Raw genomic sequence first — 19,260 nt, forward strand, 5'->3', positions numbered from 1 at the left:
TATTTTTGTTTTGTGTGATACAGGCGTCAGAATAAAGGTTCACAACTTCTACAGACTCATCAAGATTCCCCCAGTCCCCCAGCTGTCGGTTATAGAAAACAAGTTTCTTAAGATCGGCTATCGGTAAGCACTGCTGCAGACCAAAGCAGCAGACCTCCTGTTTTTCTTCACTAATTTTTTCCTGATGCTATTTCTTTGAATGGTAAGTCTTAATGAAAGAAGAATCATGGGAGGCTTTTTTTTTACTACTTCTTCGGCCTCGTCATTCGCCCTGCTCTTTATGCTAAAGTTTGACTCTTTCTCTCAAATGTACCCGAATAATAGGTCAGAAAATAGAATATTTTTTTTGGAAATTACAGCATTAAAACAACATTTTAGAAACTATAGCGTAAAAACTGCTGTCTTTGTAAAAAAAAAAATGCTCGTTTAATTTTTCCATGTTTTTCTTATATCATGAAGAGAATAAATAGCAAATAAAATTCTAAAACCTAACCTGGGTCTGTTCCAATAGCAGTAGCTAGCTCTTTCACTGTCATACTTTTCCACACAGTTGCCAACTTATCAGGCTTAGCTTTTGGTTTTGCAATTTTTTTTGTGACCTAAAAAATATATATACATAATTAGTTAAATACATGGCCGTATTCCCGTACAGGCTAGAAACAAGAGAGAGGGGGGGACTCGAACTTGACGAACCATTTATAACTTTCGAATGCAATGCATTTGTATGGATGTATGCATTGGGTTAACGGCACTTCTTGACTTCTAAGGTCCTCGCATTGGTTCTGGAATGTGCTCCTAATGCAATAAAATACATTTTGATAGGTCAATTTAAAAAAAAATTCCAATCAAATGATTTCCCTAGCCCGAAATAAAAATCTAATTTTAGAAAACCCTAAAACACGAAAAATAAGTTAAAAAGCAGACACAATTCTGGCGGACACAATTCTGGTCCCGTAGTAGAGACCAATTTTTAGAGATACGAGGTCATAATCTTATGGCCTATGTTTTATATAAGGGCATCCCCTACGTGTTTATTTTTTTATTTTCACAAATTGTGCTTTATGTAAGACGGTCTCAAAATTAAATTAACTTAGGAACTCCTAAGCTTTTCACCCAGTCCACGTTATTTATATTTTTCGTATGGTTTCTGCGTAACTCAGCCCCTGTTTAACTCAACCCTATTCAACCCAACCGTCGGTTAACTCAACCCCCACCCCATTCAACCCAACATCCGCTTGACTCATACCCCCACTCAATTCAACCCTCGTTTCAATCAACCCTCTCAAATCAGCTCCCTTCAATCTTCACTTAATCGACCCAATTTAACTCAAATGTTATGCAGCTCAATCCCATTTAAATCAACCCCAATTCAAATAAACCCTTGCAATAGGTTAGGTGGAATCGGTGGGAGGGGTTGGGGTATTGCTGTGTTGACTCCGTCTAAAGGGAGGTTGATAAAGTGAAAGTAGTACCATTGAATTCCTTGTTTTATGCTATTTCTAAATATCAAGATCATTTTTCTGACATTGCATCCCCCCTACCCCATGATGGTCCTAGACGTACCCCTAGAATACTTAAAAATATATATGAAAACACTAAAACACTCAAATTGTTACTTTGTAATTGCATGTTCTCTATTAATAAGATTACAATTGTTACTTATTGTTACCCACCTTCTTCAGCCCCATTTACCCCCCCCCCCAAAAAAAAAAATCAATTTAGAGAATTTGGAGAATTATAATATCAAATTTTAGTACATTGTTATAAAGCGTGCGAAAACTTGTGGATAGCTCGACACTGGAGGGTACTATATTCCAGTGAAGTATAGATTTATAAATGGGGGATCGCTGGGCGAAACTAGAGACACACTTGGGGACAATGAAGGAACGGTTGGATGAACGGAGATAGAGGCCTTCAGAATTATTACTATTAAAATGAGACAATAATTGGGGAGGAAGATTTTTATGGTAAGCGGAGTATGCAAGGGATAAATTTAACTTTATTATTTGTTCAAAATGGATAATACCAGACTCGGAGTACAAGTCATGGGTGGTGTATAGTCGGGGCAGCCAAAAAACTGCTTTGACGGCACGGTTTTGGGCAGATTTTAATTTTTGGTAACAGAAGGATAAATGTTGCCCCAAACAGATCCGGAATATGAGATATATGGGTTAATAAAAGAGTAATAAAGGGTGACAAGGATATCGGGAGGAAGAAAATAATTCACACGATTAATCATACAACTACTACTACTTCTACTAACAACTCACGGCAGCATCAAGCCACCAGAAGCCAACACAGCTACGAACGCTCCTCCTCCATCCCGATCTATTCAAAGCCTACCTCTTTAAACCTTCCCAAGAAGTTTTCACTTCCTTTAAATCTTTCTTTATGACATCCTCCCACCCCAAACGAGGACGACCTGCTTTCCGTTTAGCTCTAGACAGTTGGCCAAAAAGGACAATCTTCGGCAATCTGTCATCCTTCATCCGCAGGACTTGCCCTAGCCATCTCAACCTTTCTTTCAATATAGCCCTAGAAAGCGAAATTGAACCAAATTTTTCGTACAGTCTGTTGTTTGAAATACGGTCAGTCAGCGGGGTACCCAGAACAATCCATATGCAATTTCTCAGGAAAACATCTAGTAAATTTCCGTCCGCTTTTCAGAGCGCCCATGCTTCAGAAACTTATTTGACCACTGTCAACACTGAAAGTTGCTACAGAAAGGGAAAAAGGAGGGATAAAACCAAACTGCCTTGCGAAGCTGTGCTAGAAGTATTCAGAAGGCAATATCTACAAGAACATACCAGGTTCTTTGTTTAACTTTACGAGATTATTTGAAGAGACGGTCAAGAGGTTGGGTATTTGTCTCTCTTTTTGCACCACGATACACCAGTCGTAGAATTTTTACCGACGAACAAGGAGGCTCTCCTACAATGACCGGCGAATAATATACCATAAGAATTATGAGCTGTCGCCACTCGAGCTGCGTCAAATTTGTAACAAATAGACCAAAAACTAAGCAAGAGAAAGCGGGTTTTAATTTCGACAAAGCAGACAACAACAAGAGCTAAGAGCTCATATGAGACTTGTGACGAGATCAGAAGAGCCAAGAGTTCATATGGTATGAGCTCTGGCAATATTCTAAGAATCAATAGATTGCTTTAAAAGGAAAATCAGAGGCTTAATGCCGGTCGGGATTTGAAACAAGAGCTCTGAGTCACGAGGTCCTTCTAAATCTCAAAATTCATTAAGATCCGATCACCCACTGCAAGTTAAAAATACCTCAATTTTTCTAATTTTAACTCTCCCTTCAGCCCCCAGATGGTCGAATTGAAGAAAAAGACTTTATCAAGTCAATTTGTGCAGCTCCCTGACACGCCTACCAATTTTCATCGTCCTAGCATGTCCAGAAGCACCAAACTCGCAAAAGCACTGAACCCCACCCTCTAACTCCCCCAAAGAGAGCGGATCCAGTCCGGTTACGTCAACCACGTATCTACGACATTTATAAGCATTTCCCAAGATTTCCCGTTTCCCCCTCCAACTCCCTCCAATGTCAACAGTTCTGATCGGTATTTTAAATAAGAGCTCTGAGACATGAGTTCCTTCTGAATATCACATTTCATTAAGATCCAGTCACCCGTTCTTAAGTTAAAATACCTCAATTTTTCTAATTCTTCCAAATTAATAACCCCCAGCTCACCTAAAGAGAACGGATCCGTTCCAATTATGCCAATCACGTATCTAAAACTTGTGCTAATTCTTCCCATCAAGTTTCATCCCGATCTCTCCACCCTAAGCGTTTTCCAAGATTTCCAGTTTCCAAGATTTCCGGTTTCCCCCTCCAGCTCCCACCAATGTCACCGGATCTGGTCGGGATTTAAAATGAGAGTTTTAAAGCACAAGATCCTTCTAAACATCAAATTTCATTAAGATCTGATCACCCGTTCGTTAGTTACAAATATCTCATTTTTTCTAATTTTTCCAAATTACTCCCCCCCCCCAACTCCATCAAAGATAGCAGATCTGGTCCGGTTATTTCTGTCACATATCTTGGACTTGTGCTTATTCTTCCCACCAAGTTTCATCCTGATCTCTCCGCTTTAAGCGTTTTCCAAGATTTCCCGTCCCCCCCCTAAATGGTCTGAGTTACGAGGTCCTCCTAAATATGAAATTTCATTAAGATCCGAACACTCCTTAAAAAGACCTCATTTTTCTAACTTTTTAGAATTAACCCCCCCCCCCCCAGCTCCCCCAAAGGAGAGCAGATCCGCTCCGGTTATGTCAATCACGTATCTAGGACTTACGCTTATTTTTCCCATCACATATCTAAAAGTAAGTTAAAAATACCTCATTTTTTCTAATTTTCCAGAATCAAACCTCCCCGCCAACTCCCCCAAAGAGAACGGACCCATTACGGCTATGTCAATCACGTATCTAAGACTTGTACTTATTTTTCCCACCAATTTTCATCCCGATCCTTCCACTCTAAGCGTTTTCCAAGATTTTAGGTCCCCCCCCCCAACTCCCCGCAATGTCACCAGATCCAGTCGGGATTTAAAATAAGAGCTCTGAGACACGATATCCTTCCAAAAATCAAATTTCATTAAGATCTGATAACTCCTTCGCAAGTTAAAAATACCTCATTTTTTCTAATTTTTCAAAAGTACCGAATCTAGGATTCGTGATTATTTTTCCCACCAAGTTTCATCCCGATCCTTCCACTCTAAGCATTTTCCAAGATTTTAGGCCCCCCCCCCCCCCCCCCGACTCCCCGCAATGTTACCGGATCCGGTCTGGATTTAAAGTAAGAGCTCTGAGACACGATATCCTTCCAAACATCAAATTTCATTAAGATACGATCACCCGTTCTAATTTTCTAATTTTTCTCTCTTTTTTCTCTTGTTTCTAATTTTTCCGATTTAAACCCCCCCCCCCACTCTCCTCCAGATGGTCGAATCCGGGAAACGACAATTTCTAATTTAATCTGGTCTAGTTCCTGACACGCCTGCCAAATTTCATTGTCCTAGCTTACTTGGAAGTGCCTAAAGAAGCAAAACCAGGACAGACAGACCGACAGAATTTGCTATCGCTATATGTTACTTGGTAGATACCAAATGCCATAAAAAAATTAAAACAAAACTACACTTCAACGAAAAAAATCAAACATTCCGAATATATCGGCCACACATCCGGGAGCCTTTCACAACGGAAAGAAAATACAAACGATAAAAAAGAAGAAAAATGAGGAAATCATGGGTCTCTCTCCTCTGCAAAATCAGGAGAGGCCCATGATTTCACTATAAACATTCGCTTTGGTTTTTTCTTAAATTATTACCATCAGTGATGGCAGCTTTCTTTATAATATTCCCATTTATACACTGATTGTGTAGAGGAGTGAGACCGATGGTTTCAAACAGTTCGTGGTAACGAACTGTAGTAAGGAGCGACCCGGCTCAATAGTAACCAAAACTCTAAAAAATTGAATTTTGATGTCAATAGTTACATCAAAAGAATCGCATTTTAATGCTGATTTTAAATATATAAGTTTCATCAAGTTTAGTCTTACCCATCAAAAGTTACGAGCCTGAGAAAATTTGCCCCATTTAGGAAAATAGGGGGAAACACCCCCTAAAAGTCGTAGGATCTTAGCGAAAATGACACCATCAGATTTAGCGTATCAGAGAACCCTACTGTAGAAGTTTCAAGCTCCTATCTACAAAAATGTGGAATTTTGTATTTTTTGCCAGAAGACAAATCACGGGTGCGTGTTTATTTGTTTGTTTGTTTTTTTTGTTTTTTTTTCTTTTCCCCAGGGGTCATCGTATCGACCAAGTGGTCCTAGAATGTCGCAAGAGGGATAATTCTAACGGAAATGAAAAGTTCTAGTGCCCTTTTTAAGTGACCAAAAAAATTGGAGGGCATCTAGGCCCCCTCCCACGCTCATTTTTTTCCCAACGTCAACGGATCAAAATTTTGAGATTGCCATTTTGTTCAGCATAGTTGAAAACCATAATAACTATGTCTTTGGGGATGACTTACTCCCCAACAATCCCTGGGGGAGGGGCTGCAAGTTACAAACTTTGACCAGTGTTTACATATAGTAATGGTTATTGGGAAGTGTACAGACGTTTTCAGGGGGATTTTATTTTGTTTGGGGGTGGCGCTGAGGAGAGGGGGCTATGTTGGAGGATCTTTCCTTGGAGGAATCTGTCATGGGGGAAGAAAAATTCAATGAAAAGGGCGCAGGATTCTCTAGCATTACTATAAGGAAACAATGAAAAATAAACATGAAAACGTTTTTTCAAATGAAAGGAAGAAGCAGCATTGAAACTTAAAACGAACAGAGATTATTACTTATATGAGGGGTTCTAAAAATACTTTAGCATAAAGAGCGAGGTATTTAGGAGGAGATAAATACCTCGCTCTTTATGCTAAAGTATTTTTAGTAATTTCAACTATTTATTCTACGGCCTTTCTGATTCAGGGGTCATTCTTAAAGAATTGGGACAAAACTTACGATTTAGTGTAAAGAACGAGGTATTAACGAGGGTACAAACCCCCTCATATACATAATAATAATTAAAGAATATAAAAGTTTGTTACGTAAGTTAATTCTAAAGTTACGTATATTTTTTGCTAATAAAAAAATTCGTTAAAATTGAAATTAATAGTTGCCTTTTTATGTAACGGAAAAATTGCATGGCAACTAGGCCTCCTTCCCCATCCCATATTTCTCAAAATCGTATGATCAAAACTAAGAGAAAGCCATTTAGCCAAAAAAGGAATTAATATGCAAATTTCATTTGAATAGTTTACGTGTGGAGAGTCAAAATCAAACATGCATTAATTCAAAAACGTTCAGAAATTACATAAAAAAAATTAGTTTTTTTTAACTGAAAGTAAGGAGCGATATTAAAACTTAAAACGAACAGAAATTACTCCGTATATGAAATAGATTGTTCCCTCCGCAATCCCTCGCTCTTTACGCTAAAGTTTGACTCTTTGCCACAATTCTGCTTTTTAAAACAATTAAAAGCTTTAGCGTAAAGAGCGAGGGATTGCGGAGGGAACAATCTATTTCATATACGGAGTAATTTCTGTTCGTTTTAAGTTTTAATGTCGCTCCTTACTTTCAGTTAAAAAAAACTAGTTTTTTTTATGTAATCACTATAAATGTTCACTTCGGTTTTTATGGCAATTGGTATTAACCAAGTGACATACAGCAATCGCAAATTCTGTCGATCTGTCGGTCCCGGTTTTACTACTTTAGGCACTTCCAGGTAAGCTAGAACAATGAAATTTGGCAGGCGTATCAGGGACCGGACCAGATTAAATTAGAAATAGTCGTTTTCCCGATTTGACCATCTGGAGAGGGGGAGCGGGGGGCCCGTTAATTAGGAAAAAATCGAAAAATGGAAGTATTTTTAACTTACGAACGGTTGATCAGATCTTGATGAAATTTGATGTTTGGATGGATATCGTGTCTCATAGCTGTTATTTTAAATTTCGACCAGATCTGGTGAAATTGGGGTGGGGAGTTGGGAGGGGGAAACCTAAAACTTGGAAAACACTTAGAGTGGAGGGATCAGGATGAAACTTGGTGGGAAAAATAAGCACAAGTCCTAGATACATGATTGACATAACCGGAACGGATCCGCTCTCTTTGGGGTAGCTGGGGGGGGGTTGTTAATTCTGAGAAATTAGAAAAAATGGGGTATTTTTAACTTACGAATGGGTGATCGAATCTCAATAAGATTTGATATTTAGAAGGATATCGTGTCTCAGAGTTCTTATTTTAAATCCCGACCGGATCGGGTGACATGGGGGGGGGGGAGGGGGAAAACCTAAAATCTTGGAAAACACTTAGAGTGGAGGGATCGGGATGAAACTTGGTGGGGAAAATAATCACAAGTCCTAGAAGCATGATTGACACAACCAGAACGGATCCGCTCTCTTTGGGGTAGTTTGGGGGAGGGGTAATTCTGAAAAATTAGAAAAAATGAGGTATTTTTAACTTACGAACGGGTGATCGGATCTCAAAGAAATTTGATATTTAGAAGGATATCGTGTCTCAAAGCTCTTACTTTAAATCTCAAACAGATCTGGTGACATTGAGGGGGGAGAGTTGGGAGGGGAAAACCCAAAACTTGGAAAACGCTTAGAGTGGAGGGATCGGGATGAAACTTGGTGGGAAAAATAAGCACAAGTCCTAGATACTTGATTGACATAACCGGAGCGGGTCCGCTCACTTTGGGGTAGTGGGGGGGGGGTTAGTTCTAAAAAAATAGAAAAAACGAGGTATATTTAACTTACGAACGGGTGATCGGATCTCGATGAAATTTGATATTTAGAAGGATCGTCTCTCAAAGCTCTTATCTTAGGTCCCGATCGGATCTGGTGACATTGGGGGGAGTTTGGGGTGGGGGAACCTGAAATCATGGAAAACGCTTAGATTGGAGGGATCGGGATGAAACTTGGTGGGAAAAATAATCAGAAGTCTTAGATACGTGATTTACATAATTGGAACGGATCCGCTCTATTGGGGGGAGGGGGTTAATTCTGAAAAATTAGAAAAAATGACGTATTTTTAACTTACGAAGGAGTGATCGGATCTTCATGAAACTTCATATTTAGAAGGACCTCGTGACTCAGATCTCTTATTTTAAATCTCAATCGGATCCAGCGTAATTGGGGGGGGGGGCAGTTGAGGCGAACCGGAAATCTTAGAAAATACTTAAAGCGATGAGATCAGGATGAAACTGGATGGGAAGAATAAAAACCTGTCTAAGACACGTGACTGACATAATCGAACCGGATCTGCTCTCTTTGGTAGAGTTGGGGGGGGGGTAATTTTGAAAATTGAGGAATTTGTAACTTAGGAAAGGGTGACCAGATCTTAATGAAATCTGATATTTAGAAGGGTCTTGCGCTTTAAAGCTCTGATTTTAAATTGCGACCAGATCCTGTAACATTGGGGGGAGTTGGAGGGGAAACCGGAATTCTTGGAAAAAGTGAAAATTGGGGTATTTTTATTTAACGAATAGGTGATCGGATCTTAATGAAATTTGATTTTTAGAAAGAATTCATGTCTCAAAGCTCTTATTTCAAATCCCGACAACATCTTTTGACATTGGGGGGAGTTGGAGGGGGAAATCTTGGAAACACTTGGAGGGGAGGAATCGGGATGAAGCTTGGTGGATAGAATAAGCAAATGTTCTTGATACGTGATTGACGGAATCGTACTGGATTCGCTCTCTTTGGGGGAGTTGGGGTAGGGGTTCAGTGATTTGGCGAGTTTGGTGCTTCTGGACGAGCTAGGACGATGAAAATTGGTAGGCGTGTCAGGGAGCCGCACACATTGACTTGATAAAGTCGTTTTCCCAGATTCGACCATCTGGGGGGCTAAAGCAAGCAAGCAAAAGCAAACTTTCGCATGCAAACCGATTAGGGTTCGCGTAGCGCAGGTGCCGATCTCCTGATTCTCCGCCCTCGGCCGGGGTGCAATGCGAGAAATAATTAGTTATTTATCACATACGAGTGGGTGATCGGATCTTAATGAATTTTGATATTTAGAAGGACATCGTGACTCAGAGGATTTATTTTAAATCCTGACCGGCATTAAGCCTCTTATTTTCCTTTTAAATCAATCTATTGATCCATATAATTTTGCTAGAGCTCATACCATATGATCTCTTGGCTCTTAGCTGTTCTTGTCTCGTCACAAGTGCCATATGAGCTCTTAGCTCTTGTTTCTTAGGTTATTAGGTGTGTGGTGCTTATGTTATTAGTGTGGTGCTCCCACCACACTGCTGGGAGCATTGTTTATAATGTGAGTTGTTGTTATTTATTTATTGTTTTTTTGTGTGTGTGTGTGTGTTTTTAGTTGTCATGTTTCTTTTTGTGTGTTATGTTTTAAAAAAACATTTTTTCTTTTTTGTTGTTTGTACTTTTTTTTGTTGAGAAAGACTCCCGGACGTGGGGCCGAAACATTCGGAATATTTTATTTTTTTAGTTAAAATGTAGTTTTGTTTATATTTTCGGTTCACTACTTTGTCGAAATTAAAACCCGTTTTCTCTTGCTTAATTTTTCGCAAATGGAAAAGCAGTGTGGTCTAAGAAATTATTAAGAAATAGACCACGAGAAAGCAGCTTAAAATTCCAGACTCCTAGACATGTGTGGAGAAAAATCAAGTTGCGGGAGAGGATTGGTATTGTGGGTATATGCAACGACGCCATAAGCTTACAATCCGAAAGGCTGAAGCTACCAGCATGGGAAGAGCAACTGCCTTCAACCATTTTACGTTTCAGCAGTTCTTCAACAATCTTCCAACTCTATACGATCGTCACTACTTTGAGCCATTGGAAAACATTATACTACTATTGTCGCATACTACTTACTATACTACTACTGCTTGTAGTATACTACTTGTAGTATACGACTAATTTGTAGTTTTATACTACTTTTGAGCCACTTGAGAAAACATTCGGAATGTCGATGAAACTAGATTGTTGACTGTTCACAAGCCAGGCACTGCCATTGCTTCTAAGCACCAAAGACAACTCAGAAAGGTAAAATCTGACTGAAGAGGGCAAAATATTATGCTTTGTGTCTGTGTTAGCGCTATTGGAAATAAGGCTCCTCCGACGATGTTTTTTTTCAGGAAAACATGCCCTGAGATCTAACTAATGAGAGTTATGAAAGAGATAATTGGGTTTGGAAATGAAAAACCTCTTGGGTGGAGGACAACTGAGCTATTTGTGATCTGGAAGAACCACTTTATTAGTCATGAAAAACCAAAAAAGTCCAAAACCAATTCTTCTTTTTTTGGACCACCACAATAACAGATATTTTAGCGATCCGTCTGAGCTGGCAAAGGAAAATAGTGTTAGTATTTTGACCATTCTCCATATACAACTCTTAAGGTGCAGCCTCTGGATCGCTCATTTGTGTTCCCGATCATAACATATTACAATCGAGAAGCTGCAGCATTTATAAGCAAAATCAAGAAACCACAGTCATTGCTAATGTTGCAAAAATTCTCAGCTCATAGTGCTTTATGGCTGTTATGAGCTGTTATGGCTGTTTATGGCTGTTACAGCTGTTATGAGCTGTTTATGGTTGTCATGGCATTTATGAGCAAAAACAAGTGCAAAACCACAGTCATTGCTAATGTTGCAGAAATTCTTAGCTCAAAGTGCTTTATGGCTGTTATGAGCTGTTATGGCTGTTACAGCTGTTATGAGCTGTTTATGGTTGTCATGGCATTTATGAGCAAAAACAAGTGCAAAACCACAGTCATTGCTAATGTTGCAGAAATTCTTAGCTCAAAGTGCTTTATGGCTGTTATGGCTGTTTCAGCTGTTATGAGCTGTGTATGGCTGTTATGGCATTTATGAGCAAAAACAAGTGCAAAACCACAGTCATTGCTAATGTTGCAGAAATTCTTAGCTCAAAGTGCTTTATGGCTGTTATGAGCTGTTATGGTTGTTTATGGCTGTTACAGCTGTTATGAGCTGTGTATGGCTGTTATGGCATTTATGAGCCAAAACAAGTGCAAAACCACAGTCATTGCTAATGTTGCAGAAATTCTTAGCTCAAAGTGCTTTATGGCTGTTATGGCTGTTTATGAGCATGGCTGTTTATGGCTGTTTCAGCTGTTATGAGCTGTGTATGGCTGTTATGGCATTTATGAGCAAAAACAAGTGCAAAACCACAGTCATTGCTAATGTTGCAGAAATTCTTAGCTCAAAGTGCTTTATGGTTGTTATGAGCTGTAATGGCTGTTTATGAGCATGGCTGTTTATGGCTGTTTCAGCTGTTATGAGCTGTGTATGGCTGTTATGACATTTATGAGCCAAAACAAGTACAAAACCACAGTCATTGCTAATGTTGCAGAAATTCTTAGCTCAAAGTGCTTTATGGCTGTTATGAGCTGTAATGGCTGTTACAGCTGTTATGAGCTGTGTATGGCTGTTATGGCATTTATGAGCCAAAACAAGCGCAAAACCACAGTCATTGCTAATGTTGCAGAAATTCTTAGCTCAAAGTGCTTTATGGCTGTTATGGCTGTTTATGGCTGTTTCAGCTGTTATGAGCTGTGTATGGCTGTTATGGCATTTATGAGCAAAAACAAGTGCAAAACCACAGTCATTGCTAATGTTGCAGAAATTCTTAGCTCAAAGTGCTTTATGGCTGTTATGAGCTGTAATGGCTGTTTATGAGCATGGCTGTTTATGGCTGTTTCAGCTGTTATGAGCTGTGTATGGCATTTATGAGCCAAAACAAGTACAAAACCACAGTCATTGCTAATGTTGCAGAAATTCTTAGCTCAAAGTGCTTTATGGCTGTTATGAGCTGTAATGGCTGTTTATGAACATGGCTATTTATGGCTGTTTCAGCTGTTATGAGCTGTGTATGGCTGTTATGGCATTTGTGGGCAAAAACAAGTGCAAAACCACAGTCATTGCTAATGTTGCAGAAGTTCTTAGCTCAAAGTGCTTTATGGCTGTTATGAGCTGTTATGGCTGTTTATTCGCATGGCTGTTTATGGCTGTTTCAGCTGTTATGAGCTGTGTATGGCTGTTATGGTATTTATGAGCAAAAACAAGTGCAAAACCACAGTCATTGCTAATGTTGCAGATATTCTTAGCTCATAGTGCTTTATGGCTGTTACCCCGAAATACACAACCAACTGGTTCCGCTACAATTCCACCCAGAAATTTTCCTAGACCACGAGTATCTAAGTTCATACGTTTCCCAGGTCAGAAGCTAAATCTGCTTTAAGTTCAGAAGCATCACATCCACCCCCCTCCGAGAGACCAGAGTCCAAAACAGCTGTCTACTATAATATAAGGAAAGGTATTCAGAAACTATAGATATTTCCCATTGCGAAAAGGATCTGAGAGAAAATAGAAAAGAAGAATTGTCAATTGAAAGAGAGCAGAAATCCTAATGGATACCTCAACCAAAGTAAGAATTTGCCAAGAAGACAAAACAAAGAACAAGAAACAAAAGCAGTTAAAAATTAAGAAACTAAGCAAAACATTAGCGAAACAACACAAATTTCCGATAAGGAAGCTGCATTGCGAAACGGTTAAGTTTGAAAGCGATTCTGACGATTGCGCAGTTGATTTGGACAGTTATAGTGATGAGAGTCTGCATGTTGGGAATGTCGAGGTAGAAATTTAACCATCAGTCGAATTTCAGGTCACTTTGAGGTGTCACTTCTGTGACCTGAGAACCCAGTTCACTTCGATTATCTAGGTATCATTGTCACTATCACAGATTACAGTTGGTGACTTGATTTTCATTGCAATCAACAAGAAAAGGATTGGGAAATTGTTATCTGTTGTATTAGTGGTTAGGACTAATGGTGATGACCTTGAGGTCAAAATTCTCAAAAAGCTTGAACCAAACACGTTTTTTTTTTACAGATTAACAGGCTCTTGTTGAGAAACAAATAGCGGAAATGAAACTAGATCAACCTTTCTCATGCAAAGGGACTTTAAGGCCATCAGACAACCTGACCTCTGGTGTCTATCTTTCTGCTTTTAATATAAAACGTTCTGGCGAATTTTATATAAGCTATGTGATTTGAGTTTGTTTGCGCCAATAGCTGGTGAGTATTAGTCATATTCTTGAAAAAAATAATTAAAAAAGATCTTTCTGAAAAAGAGCTTTTCTAAAGAAAAGGTCATATTAAACTTAAGATCAGAAGAAACAGAAACCTACAATAACTCAAACACAAAAATACCAGAAATTACTATTAAAGAATAAATTAAACCCAAAAAGAAATGAAATTAAATAAACAGTCATAGCAAAAAAATATACAACAGGTACTAGAATAAATGAATAAATAAATCATAAAATTAGTAAAGCTTAAGTTGAATATGCAAATCAAACTTAAAACAAACAAAAATATTTTGATACTGAAGCATAGCTGAAACCCAAAACGAACAGAAATTAAAAAAACAATCATAGCAAAGAAACATACAAAAGATACTAATATAAATGATTAAATAAATTTTAAAACGAGTGAAACTTAAATTAAATATGCAAATCAAGTTTGAAACAAACAAAAATCTCTGCAAACATGAGTTTGGGTTTTGCCTCCTTATACCACTGCAAAAGTCTAAAACCTACTGCGTCATTGGCGCTTTAAGTAGGTGTTACAATTGGAACATGACCTTTAATTTGTTGGTTAGATTAGCCTAATAAAATATTTAAAGCATAAAAAAATTATTTTCTAACAATACTAACTTTGAACTGAAGAGTAATCAAAAATGAATATGAGAAAAAACTTGAAAAATAAAGCATTTGTTTTTCAATACATTTCATACTGTAGGACACATACCTTGTAGTCCTTCGCCTTGTTAGGCTTTCTATGTAAAGATGATGATAAACAAAAAGAGCACCTAGGAATTTTGGCTTGTTTTGACAACTGAACAGATGTAAATAATGCTATCTTTGAGAAAAACAGCCTAAAATAAAAAAAAGTATTAGCTTGATACAAATTATGTTGGTAAAATTATTAATAACATTTATTTACATGGTTCAATTCTGCAGAGGCTACTACAGCTGTTTTGAAACCTGCATTTGACCTTCAGGGAAGACAAAATTTGAATGCATGTTCTAATTTTTCCCTTAATGAAGCCTGTCTTAAAGCATAGAACATGCCTTTTCAAGGGCAGAGATAAAGGTACTGCCTTAGACCTTCCAAAAATATTTTAAATAAACATTCTCAGTCAAAGATTAAAAAGTTATACTATTTTAGTTATACAAAAGTAGTTACAATTAGTAGTTATCCTACTAAGCTTTGCTATTACTTTAAAACCATTAAAAACCTTAGTCATCTAATTTCAAATGTATTTCTTCACTGCACCCCCTCCCCCTGATGGATCACACTAAATGTTATAGTGACAATAAACTGTAATAACTGTAAGTATTTACAGTTATTTATTAGTATTTTATTCTGAAACCAGTCAGGAGACATGAGAGGTGTTGAACTTACCCCAGAAGAACCCTCTTTGGCGTAACTCCAAAATGTCATACTTACCCCATACAGGGTAAATTCTAACACAGGGGAGGGGGCAGACTTATCCCTTTTATACAAGTGGCTAGTCCTTTGCAACTCTAGCATAGATTTCAATGTATTTTTCAACTATTCATAATATTAACAATTCTCAATCATCATGATGAGTCTGCTGTAAGCTTTACTGTTGTTACTATATTGAAAAATCATGGGAAATGACTGTCAAATATTACGATAAATACAAAATAGGTCTATAAGGAAACAAGGCATTCCAAGAATGTGGAAAAGAGGGGAAGTTTTGGTCCCAGGGGCCTTTGGTCCCGCTCACTCCTGATATCTCAGGTTCTTCACAGTTTCCCTGTCGTTTAACCATAATTCACCAATGTTTCATGCTTTTCTCATATGAAACAAAGAGCATTCTTCATGCTCTTTGTGGAGCATTCTCCATGCTCCACCCGCTATTACTTGCAGAAGAGCTCCAGAAGTGCCTCCTTATGTTGAACAGACTAAAGCAAATTCACTGAAGGTCAGGGAAAAGTGGGACATTAGGCTTACCAAACAACAGTTTCTAGACAAAGTACCAGTGTGAAAATAAAATCAGATCTGGGAACCCCTTTTCCAATTAAAAAATGATTTCAAACAACAAGAAATTACAACTCTGTTATTCGAGCACACATCAATGAAAATGTGATTGACAAGATGAAGTTTGATCCAGCCAATTAAAAATAACATGATGAGAGAAAGAAATCAGAGACTTCAACAAGAGTGACAACCACGGTACACACTGCAACTGATCAAATTATCATTTCAGTGTAGGTTTAGTCAAAAAAGAATCATATGCATGAGAGATCATTTGAAGGAATTCTCTTGGACTTACCATGATGCCCTTCTAGCGATGTCTCAGCATCTGGTACAAGTGGTAGGCAGAGTGTAGTTTATGAAGCTGAAGTAAGCACATTCGTAAAGACTTTAATAGTCCTTGAACAGAGAGAGAGAAAGAAAAAAAAGAGCATCTTGAGAACATAAAAGGAAAGTAAAAGAGAAGACACTCAAGCCAAACTGAAAAAGAACAAGAGCTAAGAGCTCATATAATAATAATAATAATAATAATAATTTATTTCTTACCCACTTACAAAAGGGAAAAAGTGGAGTACAAAATGGTCACTGTACAGTTGTATATCAATAAAAAGAAGCTATTTTCCTAGTTTCATAGCTTTATACATTCCAATAACTCTATCGGAATGTTAATAATAATAATATCTATTATTAATATCTATTAATTAATATTAATTAATTCTATTAATCTATTATTAATATCTATTATTAATAATCTATTATTAATATCTATTAATCTATTATTAATATCTATTAAGAATAATATCTATCCCAGTAATGGGTTAAATTGCATGGTGAAGCAGAACACCATCGTGGGAGGATCCTCTATAGGAGGACAACTGCGGCAGGGCGTAAGATCCAGATATATGAACAACGGCCTCTGTAAAGGGCTGCCTCGACCCTTTGGGGAAACTTGCAAGACTGGGAAACTTGCGGTCAATTTTTCCCACTTGAGGAGTGGCGCCCCTCGAGGAAATTATAGCCTAGTAAACAACACAGCACTCGTACGGATTCTGATTATTGGATAATTTTCTGGGCTTGGTTTGTTTTGATGGGCGTTTTCGGGCTGAAAAACCTCTTCCTAGCTAATTTATCTACTATGGGCTGCCTCCCCGTAGTAGCATAATATTTGTAGGCATGAATATATAATGAGTCGGAGGTAATAGGCTTGGGACTGTCTGTGCAGGATTTCGACTCTTGTTGATAGAAGAGCATCGCCAAGTGCTAAAAACCATGTTGTGACCAAGATGGGCCCAGGATTGCACAAAGCCTCCAACTTACTGGAGGTCCAGGGACTTCTTGCTGTCCGGTTCTAAGCCGGCTTAAGCGCTTCGGTGTAGACTTGAGAAGATATGTTGGTCCCCATCCTGCACTGGTATCCGGGATCACTGCTTTTCTTGAGGCCAAAATAATTTCAAAGATTTAAAGAACATGAAAATTGGAACTTGGAATGTTACGACGTTAAAAAATGACTATCGCATCGACATTTTGACTGACGAATTCAGACGGTTTGAACTGGATTTATTAGGAGTTTCAGAAACTCATATCCCAGGGGTAGGAAGCATGAAATTAGGTGACATAGAATTTGTTTACTCAGGAAGGAAGGATGGGTACATAGACAGGGAGTAGGGCTCATGATGAATAAGGAAGCTGCTTAAGTCTTGTTTAGGCTGGGAAGGTATTAATAATAGAATACTAATTGCTCATTTTATGACTAAAAAGTTTAGGGTATCAGTTATAGTAGTATATGCCCCCATTGAACCAACTGATGGAGATACTAGTGACTCAGATGAATTTTACTTACAGTTACAGGAGCAAATAGACAGGGTACCAGGTAGAAATATGGTGTTTTTGCTAGGAGATTTTAATGCCCAGGTTGGTAGAAATAGGGATAGATGGTATCCTAGCCTAGGTAATTTTGGTGTAGGAAAAGAAAACAGTAATGGCTATAGGCTTTTGCAATTTTGTAGGTATAACAACCTAGGTATAACCAATACGGTGTTTGGTCCCAAAATGGCCCATAAGTTGACATGGTATTCACGTGATGGTAAGACAGCAAACCTTATTGATTATGTTATTGTAAACAGAAGACTAGCAGGATCAATACAAGATACTAGGGTGTATAGGAGTGCTTTTATTGATGTTAAAAGTAAAGATCACCATCTAGTAGTGTCTAAGGTTAATTTAAAGCTGAAATTTCGGAAGAGTAACTCCCTCCCGGGAAGTTATGATGTTGGTAGACTTCAGGATGAAAATTTGAGAAAAAAATTCCAGGAACAGTTGAGTACTAAACTTGAGGGTTTAAAATTTGACAATGTGGAAGATGGATGGAATAATTTCAGAAAAACAATTTGTGAAGTTGCTGATGGTGTCCTAGGGAAGAGTGCTAAGACAGCAACTAGGAATATTAGTGAAAAAGCTTTAGGTTTAATAGAGAGTAGAAGGGGTTTGTATAAGAATTATCTGAGCGATAGGTCGTATGAAAACAAAAGGAATGTAAAGAAAGTGGAGAAAGCATTAAAATATGAACTAAGGAGATGTGAAATGGAGGCGATGGATAAAATTGCTGAGGATCTGGAAGATGCGGCTAGACGGCATAATAGTAAAATATTATACTGGCATGTTAATAAATTGAAAGGGAGTAGCCGATCTGGACTAGTCCCAGTTAAAGATAGAAATGGGGTCACAATTAGTGATAAGGAAAAAGTTAAAGAAAGATGGGTGGAACATTTTGAGAATGTGCTAAACCGAGATACAGTTGCAGGAAAAGATATAGATGAAAATGAAAAAGTTTGTGATACCTTGGATGTGAAGGAAGATTTGTTTAGTGAGGAAGAATTAGCGACAGTACTAGAAGGATTAAAAAATAATAAGGCCCCAGGTGCTGATAGTATGATTAATGAGTTCCTTAAATATGGTGGCTCTGAGGTTAGGAATAAGCTACTGAAGATTATGAACATGATTTTTGAAAAAGGGGAAGTACCCAATGATTTTAGGAAAACCTTAATTAAACCACTGTATAAGAAAGGTGACAAGAGTGAATGTCGGAATTATCGAGGCATTAGTCTGGTCTCTGTAGGTAGCAAATTACTGAGTAATATGATACTTTTTAGACTGAGACATGCTGTAGACAAAGTTTTAAGGGAAGAACAATGCGGTTTTAGAAAAGGTAGAGGATGTGTCGACCATGTTTTCACTCTTAGGTTAATAATTGAGAAGTCCCTTCGTTGTCAAACACCTTTGGTCCTTAGTTTTATCGATTATGAGCAAGCTTTCGATTCTGTTGATAGAACAGCGTTAACAAAGGTCTTATCGTTATATGGTATACCAGAAAAATACATTAAAGTGATTTGCGCTATGTACGAGAATAATACTGCTGCGGTTAAGGTAGGAAATGAGGTTAGCAACTGGTTTTGTATTAAATCAGGAGTTAAGCAGGGTTGTGTTCTATCCTCCTTTATATGGATCATTTTGATGGACTTCGTCTTAAGGAGCACAGGAAAGGCAATTGGAGACCATGGAATCAAATGGGGAGGAAGAACGCTCCTGGACTTAGATTATGCTGATGATTTAAGCATATTAGATGAAAGTGTGAGCAAAATGAATG

At 38.0% G+C, this 19,260-nt stretch overlaps 1 protein-coding gene across 2 annotated transcripts in view; it reads right to left on the minus strand.

The window, feature by feature from the left end:
• Positions 1-19,260, minus strand: part of LOC136030560 (translation initiation factor IF-2, mitochondrial-like) — a 146,195-nt gene that overhangs the window by 105,178 nt on the left and 21,757 nt on the right. Inside the window, exons 2-3 of one of the 2 annotated variants that reach the window (XM_065709618.1) lie at positions 14,361-14,487; positions 494-599 (exon numbers count right to left, since the gene is read on the minus strand). In XM_065709618.1, the coding sequence (XP_065565690.1) occupies positions 494-599; positions 14,361-14,487 (233 nt within the window). The remainder of the gene's footprint in view (positions 1-493; positions 600-14,360; positions 14,488-19,260) is intronic. The other variant, XM_065709619.1, reaches the window with a different exon arrangement.

This window comes from Artemia franciscana, chromosome 8, assembly GCF_032884065.1.
Source record: "Artemia franciscana chromosome 8, ASM3288406v1, whole genome shotgun sequence".
In the NCBI taxonomy this organism is placed as follows: Eukaryota; Metazoa; Arthropoda; class Branchiopoda; order Anostraca; family Artemiidae; genus Artemia; species Artemia franciscana.